This window comes from Panthera onca, chromosome X (genome assembly GCF_046562875.1).
Source record: "Panthera onca isolate mPanOnc1 chromosome X, mPanOnc1 haplotype 2, whole genome shotgun sequence".
Classification (NCBI taxonomy): Eukaryota; Metazoa; Chordata; class Mammalia; order Carnivora; family Felidae; genus Panthera; species Panthera onca.
The window spans coordinates 114,210,509-114,233,445 of record NC_138357.1 but is presented as its reverse complement, the minus strand read 5'-3'; the positions used below and the strand labels follow the sequence as shown (position 1 = coordinate 114,233,445).

The 22,937-nt window shown below is 43.4% G+C and overlaps 1 protein-coding gene across 3 annotated transcripts in view; it reads right to left on the bottom strand.

Moving 5' to 3' along the window:
- MAP3K15 (mitogen-activated protein kinase kinase kinase 15) overlaps positions 1–22,937 on the bottom strand; it is a 124,558-nt gene that overhangs the window by 68,338 nt on the left and 33,283 nt on the right. For all 3 annotated transcript variants that reach the window (XM_081792443.1, XM_081792442.1, XM_081792444.1), the window contains exons 4-6: positions 14,379–14,572; positions 11,179–11,347; positions 9,062–9,168 (exon numbers count right to left, since the gene is read on the bottom strand). In XM_081792443.1, coding sequence (XP_081648569.1) covers positions 9,062–9,168; positions 11,179–11,347; positions 14,379–14,572 — 470 coding nt within the window. The remainder of the gene's footprint in view (positions 1–9,061; positions 9,169–11,178; positions 11,348–14,378; positions 14,573–22,937) is intronic.

The following is a 22,937-nucleotide window of genomic DNA, read 5'->3' as shown; positions in this document are numbered from 1 at the left end:
AGTATTTTTCAGCCACAGGAAGTAATTTAGTACTGATATATGCTACAACATGAATGAACCTTGACAAAATTATGCTAAGTGAAAGAAGTCACCCAGAAAAGATCACGTATTATAGGATTCCATTTATATGAAGTGTCCAGAATAGGCAAATGCAGAGAGACAAAAAGAGATGAGTGGTTTTCTCGGGCTAGCAGCTGAGGTGGGGGAACACGGAGTGACTGCTAATGGACTGCCAAAATATAACAGTGGTTGTTTAGGGCTGGGAAGGGGAGCTAGGGGGTGGAAGGGGGATGGTGGCTGGTAATGGGTTCAGGATTTGGGGGGGACAAATGATGAAAATATTCTAAAACTGATTACTGTGACGGTTGCACAACTTTGTGAATATACTAAAAATCAATGGCTTGTACTCTTTAAATGGGTGAACTATAGAGAATGCAAATTATATCTCAATAAAGCTGTTACAACACACACACCCCACACAAAACATCCTTGGCAATTCAGCATGGTCTCTCTTATCATCTGGTGAAAGGAGAGCAGAGGATCGAAGAGAGGGCAGAGCACCAAGATGGAAGGAGACTGAATTTTCAATCACCTGGAGAAGAGATTGCCCAACCAGGATACATCCACACTGGAATGATTCGTAAGTGAAAACAAACATTCATCATGTTAAGACTGAAATTGATATGCTACTTGTTATAGCAGTTACCCTAACCCTGACCAATACACAAGCCACCACCACTAAGAAGGCACAGGTTTCCTTGGTGATAAAGACGAATTCCCCTCTGAGTCTATATCAAATCCCATTTGAACAGACACCTTGGATCCCACACCAGGAAAACTTCCATCACTGCTGACCGTGACCTGGCCTATGCAGTCCTTCACTTTTCTGGGATTCCCTGCTTTGGACCATGCCCTACTTTAAGGGTGGCATTGCCAGTAATTCTGCTTTATATTTTTCTGTGTACACTGAACACATATGACTTAGATATGTTTATTTTCACACATATAAAGTTCAACAGGTTTGCCTACTACTACACCAAGCCCTTAACTGTAGCACCCAGTTATCACCATATAGATCTTCTCCAACTGTAGGCCACAGGTGATCACTGAGTCATTCATTCATTCACCCACTCAACAAATACTTACTGAGTACTTACTCTGTGGGTGGCACAATGTTATTAGGCACAGGGGAGGCAATGGCCTAGTATACTGTGGCTCCTGCCCCCCTCAGATTTAGCCTAGTGGGAGGGAGAATAAATATTAACAAGTAAACACAGAAATGTGCGTGCTATGAAGGAAGAGAGCAGGTGCTATGAGAATGACTAACAGCAGGGACATTGTTTTTAGCTATGGTACTCTTTGCAACACCAATCATTTAGAAAGGGACATTTAACTAGACCCTGAAGGATCATCAGATTCAGTGAGGCAAGCAATGAGCATTCCAGACAGAGGAAGCACCCATGAGGAGAACAGCCTGCCTCTCTTAAGAAATGAAGGCAGGGGCGCCTGGGTGGCGCAGTCGGTTAAGCGTCCGACTTCAGCCAGGTCACGATCTCACGGTCCATGAGTTCGAGCCCCGCGTCAGGCTCTGGGCTGATGGCTCGGAGCCTGGAGCCTGTTTCTGATTCTGTGTCTCCCTCTCTCTCTGCCCCTCCCCCGTTCATGCTATGTCTCTCTCTGTCCCAAAAATAAATAAAAAACGTTGAAAAAAAAATTTAAAAAAAAAAAAAAAAGAAATGAAGGCAGGTGAGGGTGGTGACAGGGCAGTGAACCAGGAACGGGACAGGAGGCAAGGCAGGACCCAGGTCACATGGGACCATTTCCCTAACTCTTAGGCGAAGTTTCTCCATTAAGGACTCCTACTCACAAGAACTCAGAAGCTATGAACTAACTTTCACATTTTACTCCAAATGGCTTTCTAGATTTTAGCTCTTAAGAAGCCTTCCTGAAATACCATCATGGAAGATAATAGAACACTGGTGGTTGGGATTCTGTCAGGAAATAGAAGGGCAATTCACATTCACTCAGCATCTTCTATGTGCCAGGCACTGTGTGCTAAGTTTTTAAAGATATTCTTATTTAAGGGGCGCCTGGGTGGCTCAGTCAGTTGAGCGTTCAACTCTTGATTTCGGCTCAGGTCGTGATCCTAGAGTCATGGGATCCAGCCCTGTGTTGGGCTCCACACTGAGCATGGAGCCTGCTTGGGATGCTCTCTGTCTCCCTCTGCCTCTTTCCCTCTCTCTCTTAAAAAAAAAAAAAAAAAAAAAACAAATTCTAACTTAATTCTTAAAACCATCTCATTTCACATATGAGTGAAACCATATGGTATTTGTCTTTCTCTGACTTATTTCACTTGGCATTATACTCTCTACATCCATCCATGTCATTGCAAATGACAAGACTTCATTCTTTGTTGTGGCTGAATAATATTCCGTTGTACATATATACTACATTTGTTTACCCATTCATCTATCGATGGACACTTAGGCTGCTTCCGTAATTCAGCTAATGAGCAAAGAAAAAAAATGGAGAGATGACCAACTAAGAAACAGACTCTTAACTATAGGGAGCAAACTGATGGTTACCAGAGGGGAGGAGTGGAGGGATGGGCGAAACAGGTGATGGGGATTAAGGAGTGCACTTGTGATGAGGACAGGGTGATGCATGGAAGTGTCCAATCACTGTATTGTACACCTGAAACTAATATTACACTCTATGGTAACTGGAATTGAAATTTTAAAAATCCCATCTTATTAATTTCCATTATCCTCATTTTTTCCACAGCAGTGCATTCCACAGTTTCATGGGTTGTAAACAGCAGAGTGGTTTTGAAATATTTCTCAAACTGTGTGTGTGTGTGTGTGTGTGTGTGTGTGTGTGTGTAATGTATCACATGTGTGAGTGTATTTTCCATCACTTGTTAACTTTACACACCCCTCATGAGCGGTCTCCTTCTTTAGTACAAAGGCCTCCCCTGACACAGAAGTCATTAATTGGGGCGGGGGGTGAGAGGGGGACAAAAGGGAGGAAACCAAAGCAGGAACTGGACAGAAAAGGAAGATACCTTAGGCCCAAGAAGACCAGGGGGAGGACTGATGGAGGTGGTTTAAGTTCTCTGAATAAATGCTTTTCAAAAGGAAAACGTGTAGGGGGACCCGGTGGCTCAGTCAGTTAAGCACCCGACTTCAGCTCAGGTCATCATCTCACGGTTCGTGAGTTCAAGCCCTGCATCAGACTCAGGTCATGATCTTGTGGGTTTGTGAATTCCAACCCCCCACTGGGCTCTCTGCTATCAGCACAGAGCCCACTTAGGATCCTCTGTCCCCCCGCCCACCTTCCCCCACTCTCACATACTCTGCCTATCTGTCAAAAATCAACACACACACACACACACACACACACACACACAAAGGAAAACATGTATTATTGGCAAGGCCACTACTCAGAACATAAGGAGATAGTACATTTCTCAGAAAAAAAATTGCAACTGGTCTTTTGGTATAAAAAGTATGTATTAGGAAAATGGCTTCAATACTCAACTACCACCTAATGCTCTCATCACAGATGACAAAGGAGAACATATAAAAGGATGGCTCTACAGTTCAAGAGGCCCAAGGATTCTTTTGGCTATCCCTCAGGCAAACGAAAAAGAAGAGGAAGCTTTCTGGGCAGAGATTCATGGATTATGCCATGACATCATTAAACTAGTGTTCCCAGGGGTGCCTGGGTGGCTCAGTGGGTTAAGTGACCTGACTTTGGCTCAGGTCATGATCTCACAGTTTGTGGGTTCAAGCCCTGCATCGGGGCTCTGAGCCTGGAGCCTGCTTCAGATTCTGTGTCTCCCTCTCTCTCTGCCCCTCCCCTAGTCACGCTCTCTTGGTGTCTCTCAAAATTAAACAAACATTAAAAAAAAAAATCTAGTGTATCCAGAGCACTTTGCTAAACCTGGGGAGTTGTGGTCCCAGATCTCTTACTGATCAGCTGTTATATTCTGGGCCCTGGCCTTTCTTTCTTTCTTCCTCCTCTCTAAAATAAAGAGTTTGGACCAGATGACTCCTGTCAGTTCACAAGATTCATGCTTCTCTTCACTTCCAGGAAAATGATTACCACAAAGATACCCTTACCACAAAGATACCCTTATTTTGCAACATGCTTTTAGGTCATCATTTTCCTACTCTTGACAAACACCTACTAAAGAATGGCTACATAGGGGCACGTCAGTCGTTTAAGCATCTGACTCTTGATTTTGGCTCAGGTCATGATCTCACGGTTCATGAGTTCAAGCCCTGCATCAGGCTCTGTGCTGACAGTACACAGCCTGCTTGGGATCCTCTCTCCCCTTCTCTTTCTGCCCCTCTCCTGCTCACACGGTCTCTCTCTCTCTCTCTCAAATAAATAAACTTTAAAGAATGGCTATATAAATACATAAATTATTTCTGGCAAGATCGAACGGTATACATAAACAGAAGACACAAAGAAAAGGATGCTGGTGATTATGGCAGAGACAAGGAACCCACGCTGCCCTCCTGGGGACACATGTCCCTCCACCCAAGCAATAACAAAGCTGGAGTCCAGGGGCTAAAGATGAGGTGACTGCTGTAGGTTCTGGAACAAGCTTGTGGCCTCTCTGGCACAGGCTGGATTTCGTAACATCTGTTTACTATCGCCTCTGCACACATTTCCAGGCCCCACAGCGTACCTGCCTCTATCGCTCCCCTTAACTTATTTATTTATTTATTTATAGAATGATACATCAGATATTCTAATATTTATATTAGAATATCTTATTTATAGAATGATACATCAGATATTCTAATAAATGCATCAAGCATCTGGCTTCCCTTCCACTAGCTGAGGAATTCAAGGAGTTAAATTTTGCTGGAGTTAGCAGTCTTGACCCAAAGGTGCAGAAAGGAGAATATGAGAACACTCCTATTTTGTGACAGTTTTGTTGTTCTTAACCTAGTACTTTGATTCCGTTTTTCTTCTTCCAGACCATCTTTCTGCCTGCTGCTTGGAAACCTGGTCAGGTTCTTCTGACTGCATTAACATATCCAATAAAGTCCTGTCTGTAAAAACAACAACAAATAAAAATTTCCCATGAAGGATTGCAGGCCACTAAGTGGCAAGCAGTTTAACTGCTCAAAGGAAACTTGAGGCAGCTTTGAATGAGCTTCTGAACAGCTCAAGTGCAAGGGATCAGGAAGAGCTAGCTGGGTCAAGCCAGCTTTCCTAGTAACAGGGACGCCTTGCCATCTGAGGGTCAAATGTGGTTCATTACCGCCAAACTTTAGTAACTAATTCATGGCCGTGATTTGCTCCACTTCCTGAGTTAAAGGTCAACTGTAATGCAGGAATATTATTTGTCTATCACTATATTCCCCTTTATAGACACAGGGTAACGCCATAAAGTTTCTCAAAACTGTACACAGTACCAAATTCTACTGTGCATATGCTGACAGCTGGCCAAGTTCTACCCAAAGCAAAAATGTCAAATTCAGGGTCAGACTGCATATACACAGGAAACAAATACCGCAATATTACAGAAAATCCCTAGTCGGTTGGAAAAAAGGAGGTTCTTGGCTTTGAGGACCTTGCCTGGCCTATCACAAAGAACCACCAGCTAAGGTGACTAGAAAGAAAAAAGCCATCACCGGAGAGCAAGGTGGGTCAGTGGTGTGCAGTCCCAGTCACTCTGCTTCCAAACTGGAAACACATTCATTCACCCTGTGATCACTTCATCCTGCCACACCCATTTCTCTTAGGTACTGGTTTTACATTTCAAAACTCATTTTTCTCTATTAGTGCTCTCAATGGATGGCAATAAGAATATTTTGTTCTGTTTGACAGCAGTTACCTCTACTCCATCTGAGAGAAGACATGGTGGTGAGTGACTTAAATGGCCCTCTGCGTTTTTATTTAACAAACCATTTTTTCATAGCACTTACAGTGTGCCAGACATTCTTCCAGAAACTTCATCAGTGCCAGCTCATTTAATCCTTACAAATCAAGGGTTAATCAAGTATAATTAAATATGAATGAAAGTGGCACACACTACTTTGACGTAACAGAGTTACAAGACTTTTCTTTTTTTTCTGGGCTTAATGAAGATGCCCTTCCCAATACTCCCTGCCTTGGGATGCTGAGTTTAAAGACCAGTGGGGAGGGGCTCCTGGGTGGCTCGGTAGGTTAAATGTCCAATTCTTGATCTCGGCTTGATCTCACAGTTTGTGAGATCGGGCTCTGTGCTGACAGCACAGAGCCTGGTCAGGATTGTCCCTCCCTCCCCCCGTCAAAATAAATCAATAAACTTAAAAAAAAAAAAAAAGAGTAGTGGGGAGAGAGGAGGCACATTTTTCACAGAGATCATGAAATCTTCCCTCCAAAAGGAATAAAAATCCTATCACTGTTTGCCATTATCTACTCCAGCAGGACATACACGTGTGCTATATATCCAGCAGAAATGTGCCATTAATGTACAAAAACCATGCACAAGAATATTCATAGCAGCACTGTTCTTAGCACCCCAAAGTAAAAACAACCTAAAGGTTTATCAGCAATAAAACAGATAAATCAATTGTGGTATACCCACACAACAGATTATTCTCCAGCAACAAGAATCAACGAACTAAGAATACATCCAACAGCACGGATGAATCTCACAAACATGATGCCAAGTGAAGGAAACAGACACAACGGAAATACACACTGTGTCATTCCATTTATATGAAGTTCAAGGACAGGAAAAATTGATCTAGGCTGACAGATGTTACAACAGCGGTTGCATACGAAGGGGTGGGAACTGCCTGCAAAGGAGCACAAAGGAACTTTCTGAGGGGATGGAAATGTTTTATATTTTGATAAGGGTGTTGTGTACAGTCTACGTCCATTTATCAAAATTCATCCAACTGTACACTTAAGATCTATGCGTTTCACTGCATGTACATTTTACTTCAACATAAGAGAGAGACGTGATGTCACGTGGGTTCTAAGACTCCTGAAGCCATGGGCTTCTGAACACATCTGCTGTCCTGCAGATGCTGCCGGGGCAAACCCACAATGTGGAGCCTAATCCAGCTGCTGAAACCAAGCCAAGACTGAGAAACTGGACACAGGAGTCCTCTAACCCAGGTCACCTCCTATACTCACTTTATTCATTCCCCGTGGAAGATGTTGGCCATGGAAGGTTGATGAGGAGGTGCCAAAACTCTTTGGCTCTCAGGCTGAGTCTGAACACCCTCCCAGAGTCTTCTGCTTTATAATTCAATATGACCAATTTCTGGCCCCGGCAGAAGGCAGGTCCCGCAGTAAGTATATCTGGGCACGGCTCTCACCATATTCACCTAATGCTGTTCTCCTTCCTGTATCTTACCCACGGAAGAAGGGAGACTGCAGGATTAAGACATTTAGGCATCTAGGATTTTGGAGGGTTGAAATGGCAAACTTATAATTCATCCTCCAAACCCACAGTAGCCAAGTTTGAATGAGCACATGGTCGACCAGGTAGAGACTACATTTCCCAACTGCCCTTACGGCTAGATGGACTCATGTGACTATGCCCTCACCAGTGGAATGTGAGTAGAAGTGTCATGTGCAAATTCTACTTGCTTTTAAAGGAGGCTGTCCTGAGTCTCCACTGTTTCCCCCTTTGCATAGGCTGGGAAAACAGGGTAGCAGCGACCTGTCTTCAACTAGAAGAAGACAACACTTTTGCAGATTTAAGAGCTACAAAATGGTCTGAAACCAGGTCCCTAAACATTTCCTGGAGCGTGCTATGCCACTAGTCTGGCCCACTCACCACTGGACTACCATGTGAAAGAGAAATTTTGATCTTACTTCAATCATTTTATTTGAGGTGTCTTTGTTACAGCATCTGAACTAATACCCCCCAGCACACAAGCTTTTGAGGCTCATGGTCTCCAGGCAGGAGTTTCCAAGTCTCACAGACTATCTAGCTCAGTAATTTATATTCCGAAGTTCAGATCATACTAGTAAATGAAGACAGCACCTACTTTTCCTATCATACAACGTCATCCTGTTGCTTCAACTAGTCCCTCACCATCTACAAGATACTATCAACTCCTTATTCAGGTGTACAAGGTCCTTTGAAGACACAGTCCCACCCTCCACACTTAGCCTCATGGCATGTGCTTGCTTCCCGTGTGTCCCATGTTATAGTCACCCTGGATGCTCCCTGAGGGCACCCTGCACATGAAGAACACTAAGCTCCAATTTCTGTTCTGGCCAAGCAGAACGGCCTTTTCACCATCCCCATCCCACACTCTCTCCTGCCCGCAAGGTTATTCCTACTATGAATTCCAAACCCAGCCCAAAAGACCCCAGGGAAGCTTCTTAAAAACCTCCAAGCAGAGGGGCGCCTGGTGGCTCAGTCGGTTAAGCATCCAACTCTTGATTTCAGTTCAGGTCATGATCTCATGGTCATAAGATCAAACTTCGTGCTGGGCTCCACGCTGGGCATGAAGCCTACTGGACAAATTCTCTGTCTCTCTCCCTGCCCCCCACTCTGCCCCACCCAACCCCCTGCTGCCTCGCTTGTGCTCTCTCTCCCAAAGAAACAGAAAAACCTCTAAGGAGAATAACTTCCTCCCTCTGGTATGCTTCCACAGCATTTTGGGCAAACCTTCATTAAGGCATTTATTACTCTGAGCTCTTAGGGCTTTATTTACATGTCTGGCCTCACAGCTGGAACATATGCTCCAAAGACCAAATCCCCGAAGACCAAGACCATATGCCTTGCCCATTTTCATAACCTTGGCATTTAGCAAATGATCTAGCTCAGACTCAGTGAGAGGTGAATGAAAGAAGGACTGGGGGCGCCTAGGTGGCTCAGTTAAGCGTCTGACTCTTGGTACAGCTCAGGTCATGATCTCACGGCTCGTGGGTTTGAGCCCTGCATCAGGCTCTGTGCTGACAGCACGGAGCCTGCTTAGGATTCTCTCTCTCTCCCCGCCCCCTCTCAAAGATAAACCAACATAAAAAAAAAAAAAGAACGGAAGAGGAGGCAGATTTCAAAATTCTATACGTACATTATTACACTTACCTGTTCAGTGCAAATGCATAATGGAATTTAATATTATGCTGATCGGCCAAGTCACACGTAGGCAGCATTTTTAGTGTTTCTACTAGCTTCACCATAGCATCATAGTCCTGTTGGCAAGAGGTCCCACGGTGAGAAGGAGACGAAACACACAGCTCTTCACAGATTTTTCTGAACAGTTATAAACATGACTGCCTCAGCATTTAGATACAAGCTTTTCCCTACACACAGCATTTAGTGAAGCTACTTACAGCCCGTAAGAGAACAGAAATAACATTGTTTTTAAACCCAAAATGGATGAGAGAGAAGACAGACAAAAAATCCCTGCTACCAGAGGCCACAAAAAGATCAAGGGAAAGAAGTGTAAAGGCAACAAAAGCAAGCAAATGAGTCCAGCAGCCCGAAAATAGCTACCACGCTTTGAGGGCAGGCGAGTTAACACTAAGAGCACAGCTGTGGGTGAAGATGAGCGAGATAAAAACATACACAAAATCTTACGGTCACTTGCTGTGTTAAGAGAGGAAACATGCCAGGTCCTTCCTATTTTGCCAGAACTAAGTGAATTCATCTAAACCAGGGTTTCTCAACCTTGGCACCATCGACATTTTGGGGCTGGATCATTCTTTGCTGTGGGGGCTGTCCTGTGCATTCTGGGATGTTATGCAGCACCCGTGGCCTCGACCCATAAGATGTCAGTAGCACCTCCCCCTAGCCTCCAAGTTGTGAAAGCCAAACATGTCTCCAGACACTGTCACATGTCCCCTCGTTGAAAACCATAGCTCTAAACTGCATAATTACCCAGGGAAAAATTGCTACTGTGTTTGTCTCAGCTGGGTCCCCTCTGAGCAATGCCATCTGCTACCCTTCCAGCCAGGCTTTGAATCCCGGTTACTGGCCAACTTGCTGACAGTCAGCCACAGTTAGCTCAAGAGGACTTCCCACTGAAATCCCATGCCTGTCGTGTGCCTCTGCACCCTGAGGCCACTGCTCGAGAGAAGGAGACAGTGTATCCCTCTTGGGGTAAGCTTCTGGCTTACCTTTGAGCCTGAGAGTCCTACCCACGGAAGGTTATAAAAAGATGTGTGACGGCGAGGACAGAAGGAAGCCAGCAGCTCAGATGGAAGAAAGATTCAAAAAGGTCATTCCCATTCTCTTGTCCCCTAGGCCACGATCTAATCATTGTCAAAATTCCTAACAGCATCTGCTGTTAAAGTCAATTAGATGCGCCTGTTTGTCGCCAGGCAGGTGTGCCTTAGTGGTTGACCCTTCTTCCTTTGGGTCGTCAAGGGATGCCTCGCTCGTTTAGATTTAAAGACCTGTGGTCCACAACCTCCAATATGGCTTTGTAGAGTTCTGCAGGGAAGGCCCACTATCGTGTGTTCCCCCAAAGGGAAGGAAGTCAAGACATCCTTACAAATGGCTCAAAAGCATTTAACTTGGAGGGAGGAAACCATTTCTTTCATGGTACCGCATCCCATAAACTCTTTCTCAAGGACTCTCCACAAGTCTCTGATGCTTGTTTTAGAATAAGTGTCTGCATTCCCTGGGTCCTGGATGTGCCTCTGCTACTCCTGCTCTGTCACTAATGGGTGGTGGGAAACAAAGAAAGAAGCAACAAAGGCCTAAAGAGGCATAGTGGAGGAGTTAAGAGCAAGGACAATGGAGCCAGCTGCCTCAGTATAAATCGTGACTTTGCCAACTGCCGTGTGACCCTTGGACTTAACTTCTCTCTGCCTCATATTTCCTCATTGGTAAAATGGAGATAATCAGACTATACATCCCGTAAACTTGTGAAGAGAATCAAATTAATGAGTATTTGCCAAGAGCTCGAAACAGTGCCTAGCATAAAGTGCATCTAAACTGTGAAATTCTAAGTTCCTTTTATTAAGCAGTACTGTGTAGGAGATTCTGCTGGAGTGGCCATCTGATCCCACAAAACCTCCAATGTTACGACCACAACAGATATGCTAGGTGACCTATGACCTAGCCATATACCTACTTAGTCTATAAAATAGATACCTAACCATACACCTGGTGTAAGAGTACTTCATATGAGGAATTAATTCCTTATGCCAAAGAAGAACCCCCTATGTGCTAGCCTCCATTAAAGGTACTCATACCTGGATGTCTCGGTAGGATAGCAGTAAATTAATGATGATGTCTGGGGTCAGAACCTCGGTGTTGTCCATGCGGAGCTTGATCCGAGCCAGCTCCTTCGCCAGTTCATCACCCTGGTATTTCTCTCGGGCTCTCCGGATGTCGTTTAACAAGGCTTCTTTGTAATAAGCACTGGAGAGAGAAATACGAAAACCCCCAGTCGCGTCTACATGCATCTGGGACTCCGCTTCCTTCAGCAGCTCTAACTAGGTTCTCGTAGCCACGACTCAGGTTAACACACGGGGGCCTCTCCCAGACCTAAGCCTCCCTGCACCAGCAGAGAGAGGAGACTTGTCCTACTTGCTAGTCCCGTTCTGTAGCAACTAACCACTTGACATCAACATAGAAATTCAGTTCATTATGACCTTGAAAATATTTTCAAAGTTGACCCCCAGCTGTATTTGGATGACGCATAGGACTTGCTACTGAGCCCTCCCCCGAGATTTTCAAACACAAAGAGAGCAAGAGGTTACCTTACTTGAATCATTATTTCCCCCACTATTAACGCATTATCACAGAGCCAAATATAACCCCAAAACCATGCAACACGGTACATTGAGAATGTCATTCAAATCAATCTATCGGGTACCGCCCACCTACTAATCCCAAAGCTTTTTCCGGTTGGCCAAGAGCCGGAAACTGGATGTGCCCACGAGCAATCCAAGAAGCTGTGCCTGGAAGCTTATGAACAACCTCTGCCCTTCACTCCCCTGGTCATTTTCAACTGCCAGAATGCTCTTCTGATGTAAAACTAATCTTCCTTCGCGGTGGGATCTAGTCAATAATAGAGATGTATGAAAACATCTAAAGCACTTCAAATCCACACTGGAATCCCTTACCACAGCCTCTCAAAGAACCAATGCTAGTACCTGGGACTTGGTTTAGAACCTTTAAAAATTATCCAATTTGATGTACAGAAGGCCAACTTACAATGGCCATAGATTTAAATAGGTTGCCTACTTTCCAAGCAATGTTTTCATGGAGACTGGGCAATGCCAAGCAGTAATATACTCTCATCCCATTAGGTAGCTGGGAGGATTTCACCACAGAGAAAAACTAGGCCATTCATTAAAGAAAGGAGCAGGCTCAATTTAACAGTCTTGAGAAAAAGAGATACAATACATAAGAATAAGAATATTACTTATTTTTATTATAAAACTATGCCAAATAAATGTGAATAGAGTACACAGCCTAGTCCAATGCTTATAACAGGACCTCGATTAACATTTCAAGAATAAAGTGATGCCCCAGAGAAAATTAGTGCATTGTTTTTTTCTCTCTTATTTGTCTATTGCTTATCATCCTAATGAGCAAATTAGCAGATTCTACCAGTGTTTAAAATTCTGTCATTAATCTAATGAGTCATTAAGTTGGGTGACAGCCACTGTCCATTTGGTGGACCATAAAGGCATCAATGATATTAAAGTGTTATTAGTTTAGCCTTACAAATACAAAGTTATACTTGAGTTTAGTCTTGTTTTCAAGGCTAATTCTGAAAAATAGTCTCAATAAACTAAGAAACCTCAGAAAAGCCATACCTTGTAAGTAAATAAACAAAACACTGAACTGAGTATGGCTTGGGGACACCATCTATGTAATTCACATGCAGCCATTTCTGCCCGTGGTAATGAGGGAAGATGCTGCTAATCGATGTGAACCTGGCAATGGCTTCAAACCGCTTCTCAGCACAAGGCCAAGGCAGCCGTCACCAATCCATCGGAGTTGACACCTGAGCTAAAGACGTATCTGCCACCCCTCTTGTACAGGTTTTATACCAGAAGCACCATTTACCCTCTCACCAACCAACCAAGGGGTGGAAGTGACCAACAGGTATTTCAAGTCCCCTGAAATGATACTAATCAAGAGGCATTTTCCTACTGATACATACACACACTTAATGAGAAACAAACTCGGGTTGACTTCTTACGAGACCCTGCTCGTCGGGCAGACGCAAACCAGCCTATTTCCTTGTCAGACCTAAACACATGGTATTTGAGGAGCTTTCTCTCTAAACGTCACTAAAATGTTCACTGAGCAGCAAGGGGTGATCGAGTCAGGCTCTGCAGGAATGTGCCACAAAGGGACCCCATTTGCTGTCTGCGTTGGCAATTGGTCACACAGATCTGGGTTTCCAGTCTCACTGTCCCATTAAAGTGGACACAAGGAACTCTGCGTCCAAATAAGAGATGATAGGATAGAAGAAGAGAACAGAACATGAGCAAGCATGTACCTCACGCCACTGCCACAACAGTCACATGTCACAGTTTGGGGAGCTGCCACCTGAGCCACAGCGGGACATGTGGTCCTTTCCATTTCAATGTAAGTCAATTCTGCCAGGGCTTTGGATTTTCATTTGTTTTGCAAGGACAAATCCTTCTTGTGACCGAACTTACAGGAGTAAATCCTTTAAACTGGCTGCAAGCAAAATCACTAGATGCTTTGGTTTAGTGGATAATTTGTGGCCTCCCACTTCTGGAGTGAGAACATGCTAAGGCGTGGTTCCCTGAGCACGGACACTCAGACAGGTGAGCTGCCATTTGCAAGGCTGCAAAGCGCAGAATCGTCTGAGCCAGGATTCAAACCCAAACCTGCTCACCTCTGAATGAGTATTCCATACCTTCTGCGACATAAGCCTACAAAGAACACATCCCAAGACATCCTGACATCAGGATGGCTGTGGCTTGACTCAACAGATCTGACTTTATAGCACAAGAATTTATGACCTGAATGACCTTGCTGAGCCATTTTAACAACCCCAACAACTGCATGGGGTAGGGGGGAGTGAAATCATGTTCAGAAATGATCTTAAAATAAGGAATCTTAGGGTTGAAAGAGCAAGAAAAAACCAGTGACTTAACTTCCTTATTTTCTAGATGAGAAAATGGCTACAGAGACTTATCAAAGTCACATGGGGAGTTGGCGACAGATACAGGCTTGACCCTCACCTCCTAACTCCAGTTCTACTCTCTTTTGGCTACACCCCAGTGGCCCAACTTAGTGAGGTAGCAAGAAGAATAAAGGCTTCCAGAAGAACTTAGAAAGGATTAGCTAGGGTTCCCCATTCTCTGGGCATTATGATCTCCTAAGGGTCTATTGCCTCCATGAACGTGAAGGGCAATGTTTGGCAAAGCTCCCAGGGTTGAGGACGGTGAATGGGCATTACCATGAGGTCACGTGGATGTCCTTGAGGAGGCTGATAAACCTGTCCACCAGGGGCACACACAGCGGGCCCAGGATGGTGTCCCAGTTGGGCTGCATGTATTCCGAGGCACGCTTCTGGGCATCACTCTCGCAGCAGAAATAATCAGCACATGGTGTCACGATGTACGGGATGAAATAATAATTTCCACTGGATGCCTGGAAAAAAGAAACAAAACACGTTTCACAAAGTAACTGATGCAGAAGCAAAGCCGTGGATTCAGGCAGGTGGAACCTGGTAGGGCAGGGAAGGAGAAAGTACCTGAGAATGATTAACTGTGTGTGCAAAAGGACGATGCATCTATCAGGCACAAAACTGGAAACCACTCAATTCCACAAGCTTCAACACAAAAATTTGGTTTCAGAGGCTGGACTGATCTGTGGACGGCTCTGAACTTCACTGGCAGAGCTTTTAGGGTTTCAAGTCTTGGACACTACATCATTTCACTACGGGCCCCCCAAATCAGAGTGAGCTTGGGACCCACTGATGACCAAGAACTGCAATGTAAAGGCAGATACTCTTTTTTTCAGCATAGATGCAAAAGCCCCATTACTTGATAATTTAACCACAGCTGAACTATTCTAAACTTTGAGTAAAAATTGTTTTGCAGGAAGCAGGTATCAATAACTATGACTAGTCTTAGAGCTATTTTGGAAAAGGATGTTAAAAAGTTTTATATTGTCCAATACTACTCAGGTAAAACAGTAGCTTTTTTTCTAAGAAATAATTACAATTTGACTATGAATCATGATCCATTGTAAAGCATAAACACTACCTCTGAAAAGCATTAGATAATGCTCAATTTTTTAGCACATTTGAGACTAAAATACATTCTTACACGACCTTCTTCTGTCAGTCAATCTTTTGTCTACACGGTCATAAAAAGCAACTAGCTTGGGGCACCTGAATGGCTCAGTCGGTTAAGCGTCTGACTTTCGCTCAGGTCAATGATCTCACGGTTCATGAGTTCAAGCCAAACATCAGGCCCTGTGCTGACAGCTCAGAGCCTGGACCCTGCTTCAGATTCTGTCTGTCTGTCTGTCTGTCTGTCTCTCTCTCTCTGCCCCTTCACCATTCACACTCCCTCTCTCAAAAATAAAAACATAAATAAATTTAAAATTAAAAAAAAGCAACTAGCTTAAAATTCCAAACTTCCTAATTCCTATCTCTTCGCTTAGTTTTAAAGAATGTACATGATGCCAGAAATAATTCATCTGATTTTTCCTCCTTAATTTTTAAAACTAGACTAATGGAATTTTTCAAACATTTTAGAATAATACACACATAACCTTGGGAAGCACACTTTCTCCAAGAACAGGAAACCAAATAAGCAATATAGCTTCTTCTAAATGAGAAAGAAATTCATTAAATACAGAAAAAAAATGGTCAGAACACTACCATCTCAGATCAAACAGAAGCTGTGGGAAAACCTACCACATTGGGGAACTGATTTCAAATACCTACATGACTCATATTTTTAAGTCTTCCTTTTGAGTAAGATTTGCTTACACAAGAACAGGTGGATTTCTTATTTCCACCTGAACTCAAACTCTAACTCCTTGTCCTGAGACTCTCTCTCTCCTTCGTACCTTGTAGAGGGCATCTCTAAGTCCTACTCAGTCATGTTTCTAGGCCCTGAATTATTTTGTTAAGAAAAAGTTACTAGCGCTGCTTCGTTCAAACACATCTTAAGACTGAGTCAGCGAACCTGTTCTGTCAAAGGCCAGACAGTAAGGGTTTTTGATTCTGTGGGCCAGTTTCTGCTGCAGCTCCTCACCTCTGTGGCATGAAAGCAACTGTAGACGGCATAGAAACGAACATAACTATGTCCCAATAAAACTGTATTTGTGGGCACAAATCTGAATTTCGTATTCTCACGTGTCCTGGAATACTCCTCACCTTGTGACATCTTCCAAACACTTAAAAGTGGAAAAACCCTTCTTAGCTGACAGGCGACGCAAAAGCAGGTGGCAGGCCAGCCACGTTTTACGTTAAGCTCCTTGATATCCCATTATTCCTGAAAATAAGATTTTCTGAGAATGCTTACCCTGCTGCAGAACAATAGCTGAAGACTGTCCCTGTGGGCACCAGATAGTGGGGTTCAACCACTCAAAATGCAGATACCAGTGCGTTATAAACAGAGATGGCAAGAATCCAGGGTTGTGGGTGGTAACTGGGGAACAGGGAGAAGACTGCCAGCTACTTCCCAGCAATCATTGGGAAGTGCCTGCACCAGGAGAACAAAGACCCCAGTTAAGATCTTCAAATTCTCAGAGAGAGATTGGTATTGACCAGCAAAGTCAGGATGTGGTGGGTTAGACTCTGATTTCTCCCTCATCTCTAACAAAATGCCATGTTGTTGAGGTAAGCTAAAAGCCATTTATTCAGTCAGAAGCGTAAACTGGTTCTTCCACAAAGTAGCTGAGTTTATGGTAAAAAGCCTTCCGATTTCAGACAGAGGGAGAAGAGGGCTATGTGGATCAGTGAGGTCTAGAAGGTAAAACATCTGTGAGGAAGCAGAGTTGGGTTTTCCCCCCCCCAAAAGAGCTAGATGGGAAGGGGTCAGGGGGCGGTGAGAACCTTCTCAGATTATCTCCTCAGAAAAACAGCCCTAGCTGATAAAAAATTAAAAAAAAAATTTTAAGTCTTTATGAATTGTGTGAAGAGCATATACCAACGGAGAGACATTTATTCAAGAAAATCAACTAATCTTGGTAAGAACAGCGAGACTCTAGCATTTGAGCTATGACCCACTTCTCCCCTGTCCTCCAGCCCAGTGTGACAGAAATGCTGCCCTGAGTGGGTACAGCCAAGTAGACGGGGCTCCCTCTCACCCCACAACCTCTACTCTGACAGTTTCTCCTTGGGAAGGCCAGGCCGCCAGCATTCTCATCCACCCTGGCCCTGTGCTGGAAAAGCTCTATCCTGGGCAACTGCAAGAAAGAGGACCAGGGCAGGGGGAGGAGCCTGCCTCTCTCAGAACGCTCCCCTGCTTTAGCGTGGGGTACCGAGCAAGGGTGGCAGCCCCTGATCTTCTTGGCTTGGCCTATTTCACCAAGAAAACTGGGCTCTGATCGTCTTTGTCCCAGATCACATAGAACAAAGGTTCCACGTCAGGAAAGGCAAGCTGGGAAGATGAGGCGCTGCCATCCTTGCTCGGTTACCCCCCTGGAAAGCAGGGGAGCGTTCTGAGAGAGGCAGGCCGCTACCCCCCACCACCCAGCTCTGGAGCAGTGGGGCACAGGCTCTGCCTAGGACTAGAGGCATGCTGTAGGAAGGGAGAGGCCCGCAGCAACCCAGAAGTGGACTGTCAGGATGCAGAACACAGCATGGGCAAGTGCAAACTTATGAGCACTATAAAAAACAACAGAGATTTTTATGGCAGGAAATTAAGAGGAAGCTGGTAGTTCCAGGACAGCAATAGGTGAAAGGCAGACCAGCTAGTTTAACACAGACAAACAGGGAAGAGAGAGCTAAGAAGAACCTTCATAAGGTCAGAGTAAACCTTGGAGACAGGCCTTAACCACCCCCGCAAAGGTACCCAACTTTAATTATATCAGACTATGGAACACTGGTGTCTTGGGCCTCATCAAAAACACAGTAATCAGAGTATTACTCGGCAATCAAAAGAATGAAATCTTGCCATTTGCAACTACATGGATGGAACTAGAGGGTGTTATGCAAAGCGAAACTACCAGTCAGAGAAAGACAAATATCATATGACTTCACTCATATGAGGACTTTAAGATAAGAAAACAGATGAACGTAAGGGAAGGGAAGCAAAAAGAATATAAAAACGAGGAGGGGGACAGAACATAAGAGACAAATACAGAGAACAAACTGAGGGTTGCTGGAGGGGTTGTGGGTGGGGGGATGGGCTAAATGGGTAAGGGGCATTAAGGAAGACACTTGTTGGGATGAGCACTGGGTATTACACATAGGGAATCAATCACTGGCATCTACTCCTGAAATCACTATAGCAAGCACTATATGCTAACTTGGATGTAAATTAAAAGTTAAAAAAAAACCACAGTAGTCAGCTAATAATTAAGGTGTATTCTCAATACAAGAAGAACTTAAGGAAATCAGGGAGAGATATAGTCAAGGAGAGCCCAGGTATAATCACAGTCACCCCTGGCTGGGGGTGGCAAGGTCAGAGTAGCTGTGTACATGACCAAGGCTGTACCCTCCAAAGAGTCACACCGCAGGCCGCACGTTGTGGAGCAAAGAGACTTCGCTGAACTAGTCTATTCAAGTCACTAAACAAACAAACCAACCGACAAACAACAAAAATAAGCACCAGAGACAGCCGGAAAGAAAGGAGTATCCAGAGTTGCTATAATGCATTGTCTGAAATATCCAGTTTTCAACAAAAAAGAAACAAAACATGCCAACAAACAGGACAGTGTGATCCATACACAGGAAACACAGCCGGCAATAGTAGCTGCCTTTGCAAAGGCCCAGATACTGGATTTAGGAGACAAAGACTTGAAAGCAGATATTATAAAGGTATTCTAAGAACTAAAGAAACCAAGCTGAAAAGAATGAAAGAAAGGTATGATGACAATGTCTCATCTAATAGAAGATGTCAGTGAAGAGACAGAAATTACGAACAAACAAACAAAAACAAAAAACAAACCAGCAAATGGAATTTCTGGAGTTCAAAAGTACAAGGACCAAAATTAAAAATTCACTGAAGGGGCCCAACAGGAAATCTGAGGGCAAGAAAGAATCAGCAAACTTGCAGACAGATCAACAGATGATGCCGTCTGAGGAACAGAGAGAAAAAAGAATGAAATCAACAGAGCCTCACAAAAGTGTGGGACATCACCCAGTGAACCAACATACATGGCACATTGCAGGGGTCCTGGAAGGAGAGCAGAGAAAGGAGCAGAAAAATATCCAAAGAAATAATTTCTGAAAACTTCATAGATGTGATTAAATGAATCGTTCAATTTCATATCCAAGAAATTGAATGAACTTCACGGTGGATACTCAGAGATCCATACCCAGATATATCACGGCTAACATTTTCAAAGACAAAAAGAAAATCTTGAAAGGTAAGAGGATCTTGTCACGCACACGAAACTCCGCTGAAATCAACATCTGACTTTCCACTGGAAATAAGAAAGCCATAAGGCAGGAGGAGGACATATTCAAAGGGGTGAAAGAAAAAGTAAGTCAGCCAGCACCTTCTATCTAGCAAAACCAGATTTTCAGAATCAAGGGAAAGTGAAGATATTTTCAGATCAACAACAACTGAGATAATCTGTTCCTAGAAGAACCACCTTACAAAAACTACTAAAGGAAGTTCTTCAGGCTGAAAGTGAGTGACACCAGACACTAATTCTAATTCACTTGGTAAAAACAGAGCATGGCAGGAAAGGTAAACAGTTAATGATAACAGATGATATGACTGGGGGCGCCTGGGAGGCTCAGTTGGTTAAGCGCCTGACTCTTGGTTTCAGCTCAGGTCATGATCTCACAGTTCGTGGGATTGAGCCCCGTGTCCAGCTCTGCGCTGACACTGAGGAGCCTGCTTGGGATTCTCTGTCTCTCTCTGGTCCCCCACCAAAAGAAATAAATAAACTTTAAAAGAAGACTTCCTTTGCCATGCTAAGGTGAGGTGTTTGGAATTTATTTTAAAAAAAGATGATATGATTGACAATTTCTTCTTTCTTAACTAATTTAAGAGACAATCACATTGGCACACCTGGGAGGCTCAGTCAGTTGAGTGTCCAACTCTTGGTTTCAGCTCAGGTCATGATCTCACGGTCATGCAATACAGCCCGGCATCGGGCTCCGTGTTGAGCACAGAGCCTGCTTGGGATTCGCACTCTCCCCCCCTGCCCCTGTCTCCCACTCACTCTAACAATAAAAAGACAACTGCATAAAATGACATATATAATCATCTAATCTGTATGTAACATACAGAAACGGGATTTATTTGACAGTAACAGTGTAAAAGATGCAGGTGGAAATAACACAAGGTACACAGGCATGAGGAAATTGCACCATGTGTTAACTGGAATCCACAGAAACCAACAAAAAGTTACCAGGAATGGTCAACAAAAAGGTTAATGTAACTCTATAAATATATACATTTCTTTGTTTCCTTCTCTCAGCTTATTTAAAAAACATTATACAGAATAATAATTATCACAAAAATATTTACCAACTTTACAACTACATAACCCGGAGTATCCATAACAGACCTGTAACTGAAGGTGCCAGAATCCCACTTATTTGGATACAAGTATGACAGGACTTAAGGCCATTTCTAAAACAAACACTTCGCTGAAATCTTATTCATAGTCTTTCTTCAGCAAGCCCATTGCTCCCAAATAGCACAAAAGTAAACTCTGTCCCCATCCTACTCAAGTCCTCAATAATGAGGTGTGAAAAAAAATAGGACCTCGGCAAATAAACGCTACGTGCTGTTCCAGGTTATGGCTCAAGTGGGCAGAGCAAGAGAGGCGCAGGCTCATCAAGACCTGCCCACAGCCAGGCGGGATCTGATCCTTTGGGCAAACGTTCAGCCACAGAGGAAAATGAGGAGAAAGAGAGGGGATACGTGACGTCTGACAACTGAGCGAGCTGACTGAACAGGACTGTGCAGACAACGGGAATCTGGAGCCTTGGCAAAGTAAAAATACTCCCTTTGAGAAAATCTCTCGTGAAGTGTATAAAAGTTGAAGAAATTTTACAGAAAGCAATTGGGACTAATGGCTACATTTACAAAAGCGATTCATACACTTCCAAGTGAAAGCACGGGCTTTTGAGTGCAGTACTTTTGTTCTAAGGAAGAAGAATAGGCTCAAACATCTTCAAATGATGGAGCACATTCAGACTTTTGTTGGTGGGGAGAGCAGAAATTAAAAAGAAAAACACTGATTAGCATAACACATGTCCAATAGCAAACCAAGCTTGTATATTTGTAATTGTTACATTTATAAATGGAAACATCTCAAGAATCCAGCTTAGTAAAACACATTCAACAAAGGCAGCTTAGTTTCCTACAATAAAGGGGCATTAGAACCAGTATGCTAGGCACATTAACATGTAAACCCTTCCAAAAACTCTTCAAATACCTCCCAAAGGAAGATTCTCATATAGTAAGTGGGGTCAGAGAGCAGAGTAAAAGCCACTGGCCTCAGACACCGTGACATTTGGAAGTGGAGGAATCTGTCCTCTGAAAGTTTCTAGTCCCTACGTTAGCAGTGGAGATTTCTAGAACTACTGCCATGTACAGATTCATCACCATGAACAGACTGTCCTGTACCATCACTAGGTTAAAGAACAGGTGCTTTTAAAAAAGCTCTCATTATGAAAGTTTGATTATATAGTCTCAAATGCCATACTTTTTTCCTTTACCAGTCACCAATTTTATTTTTTAAGTTTTAATTTTAATTCCAGGTAGTTAAATACAGTGTTATATTAGTTTCAGGTGTACAATATAGTGATTCAACACTTCCGTACTCGAATGTCGTTTTTAGTGCCTCCCTAATATTCCACATGGTAAATATTTACCGTGTACTTAACCATTCTACTGTTTAACTTCGTTCTGAAAATTTTCTTACTGTACACAGAGATGAACACTTTTGCATCTTCACACTGTTGTCTTTTCCCAAGAATGAAATGACTAGAGGAAGTTTAAGGTTCTTGGTATGTGCTGCTGTCAAAGAGGACGGAGCAGAGGCATTTCCTTTTCATCATCTCAGCAGAGCTGGGTAGTGGGATGGATTCCCCCCAACATTTGCTAAGTCAGGTGAGAAAGAAATACCTTATTAATACTGAAATAGGAAGTATCATAGCATCTCTGCTCAAGCATAGCAAGATGGTGGAGAACTGGGATGGCCAAGGATTGAATCCCAGCTCCATTCCATACTAGATGAATGACCCCGGACAATATACTTCTCTGTCCGAATCTGAGTGTTCTCATCTTTAAAATGGAGACAATCGTACTGTCAACTTCATTAGGTGGCAGGGGCCTAAATATGGTCATGGCACATAGTGGGCATACAGTAAATATCAGCTGTGTTCAACAGTTCTAGACCAGCCCAGGAGTTGTGAACCTGAAGTCTATTAATCCTTGGGAGTCTATGAACTTGAATGAGAAGAAAATTACATCTTTGTCACCATTTACCTTTAAATGAATTGTAAAGCTGCCTTCAGTTAGGAACAGAGGTAACACATCTTAGTTTTCGCAGGACCCGGGACTTTGTCACTAATAGAAATCACAGAATTTTTCCTATCACGTTACACTTCCTGCAGAGATCTCAAAATAACCTTTATACCCATTATCAGTCCAAACTTATGATACTTTTGAGACCTGCTGTTTGATCTTATTATTTGAGACATTAATAAAGAAGCACACAGATTATAATATGCAACTTTAAAAAATATTTTAGTAGCTAGGTTTCAGTATAATTTGCCTCCTTTATAATCCTTTGTATTTACTTAAGCATTTTAAGGTATGTTCTGAGAAGGCGTCCATAGGTTCCTCCAGATTGACAACAGGGT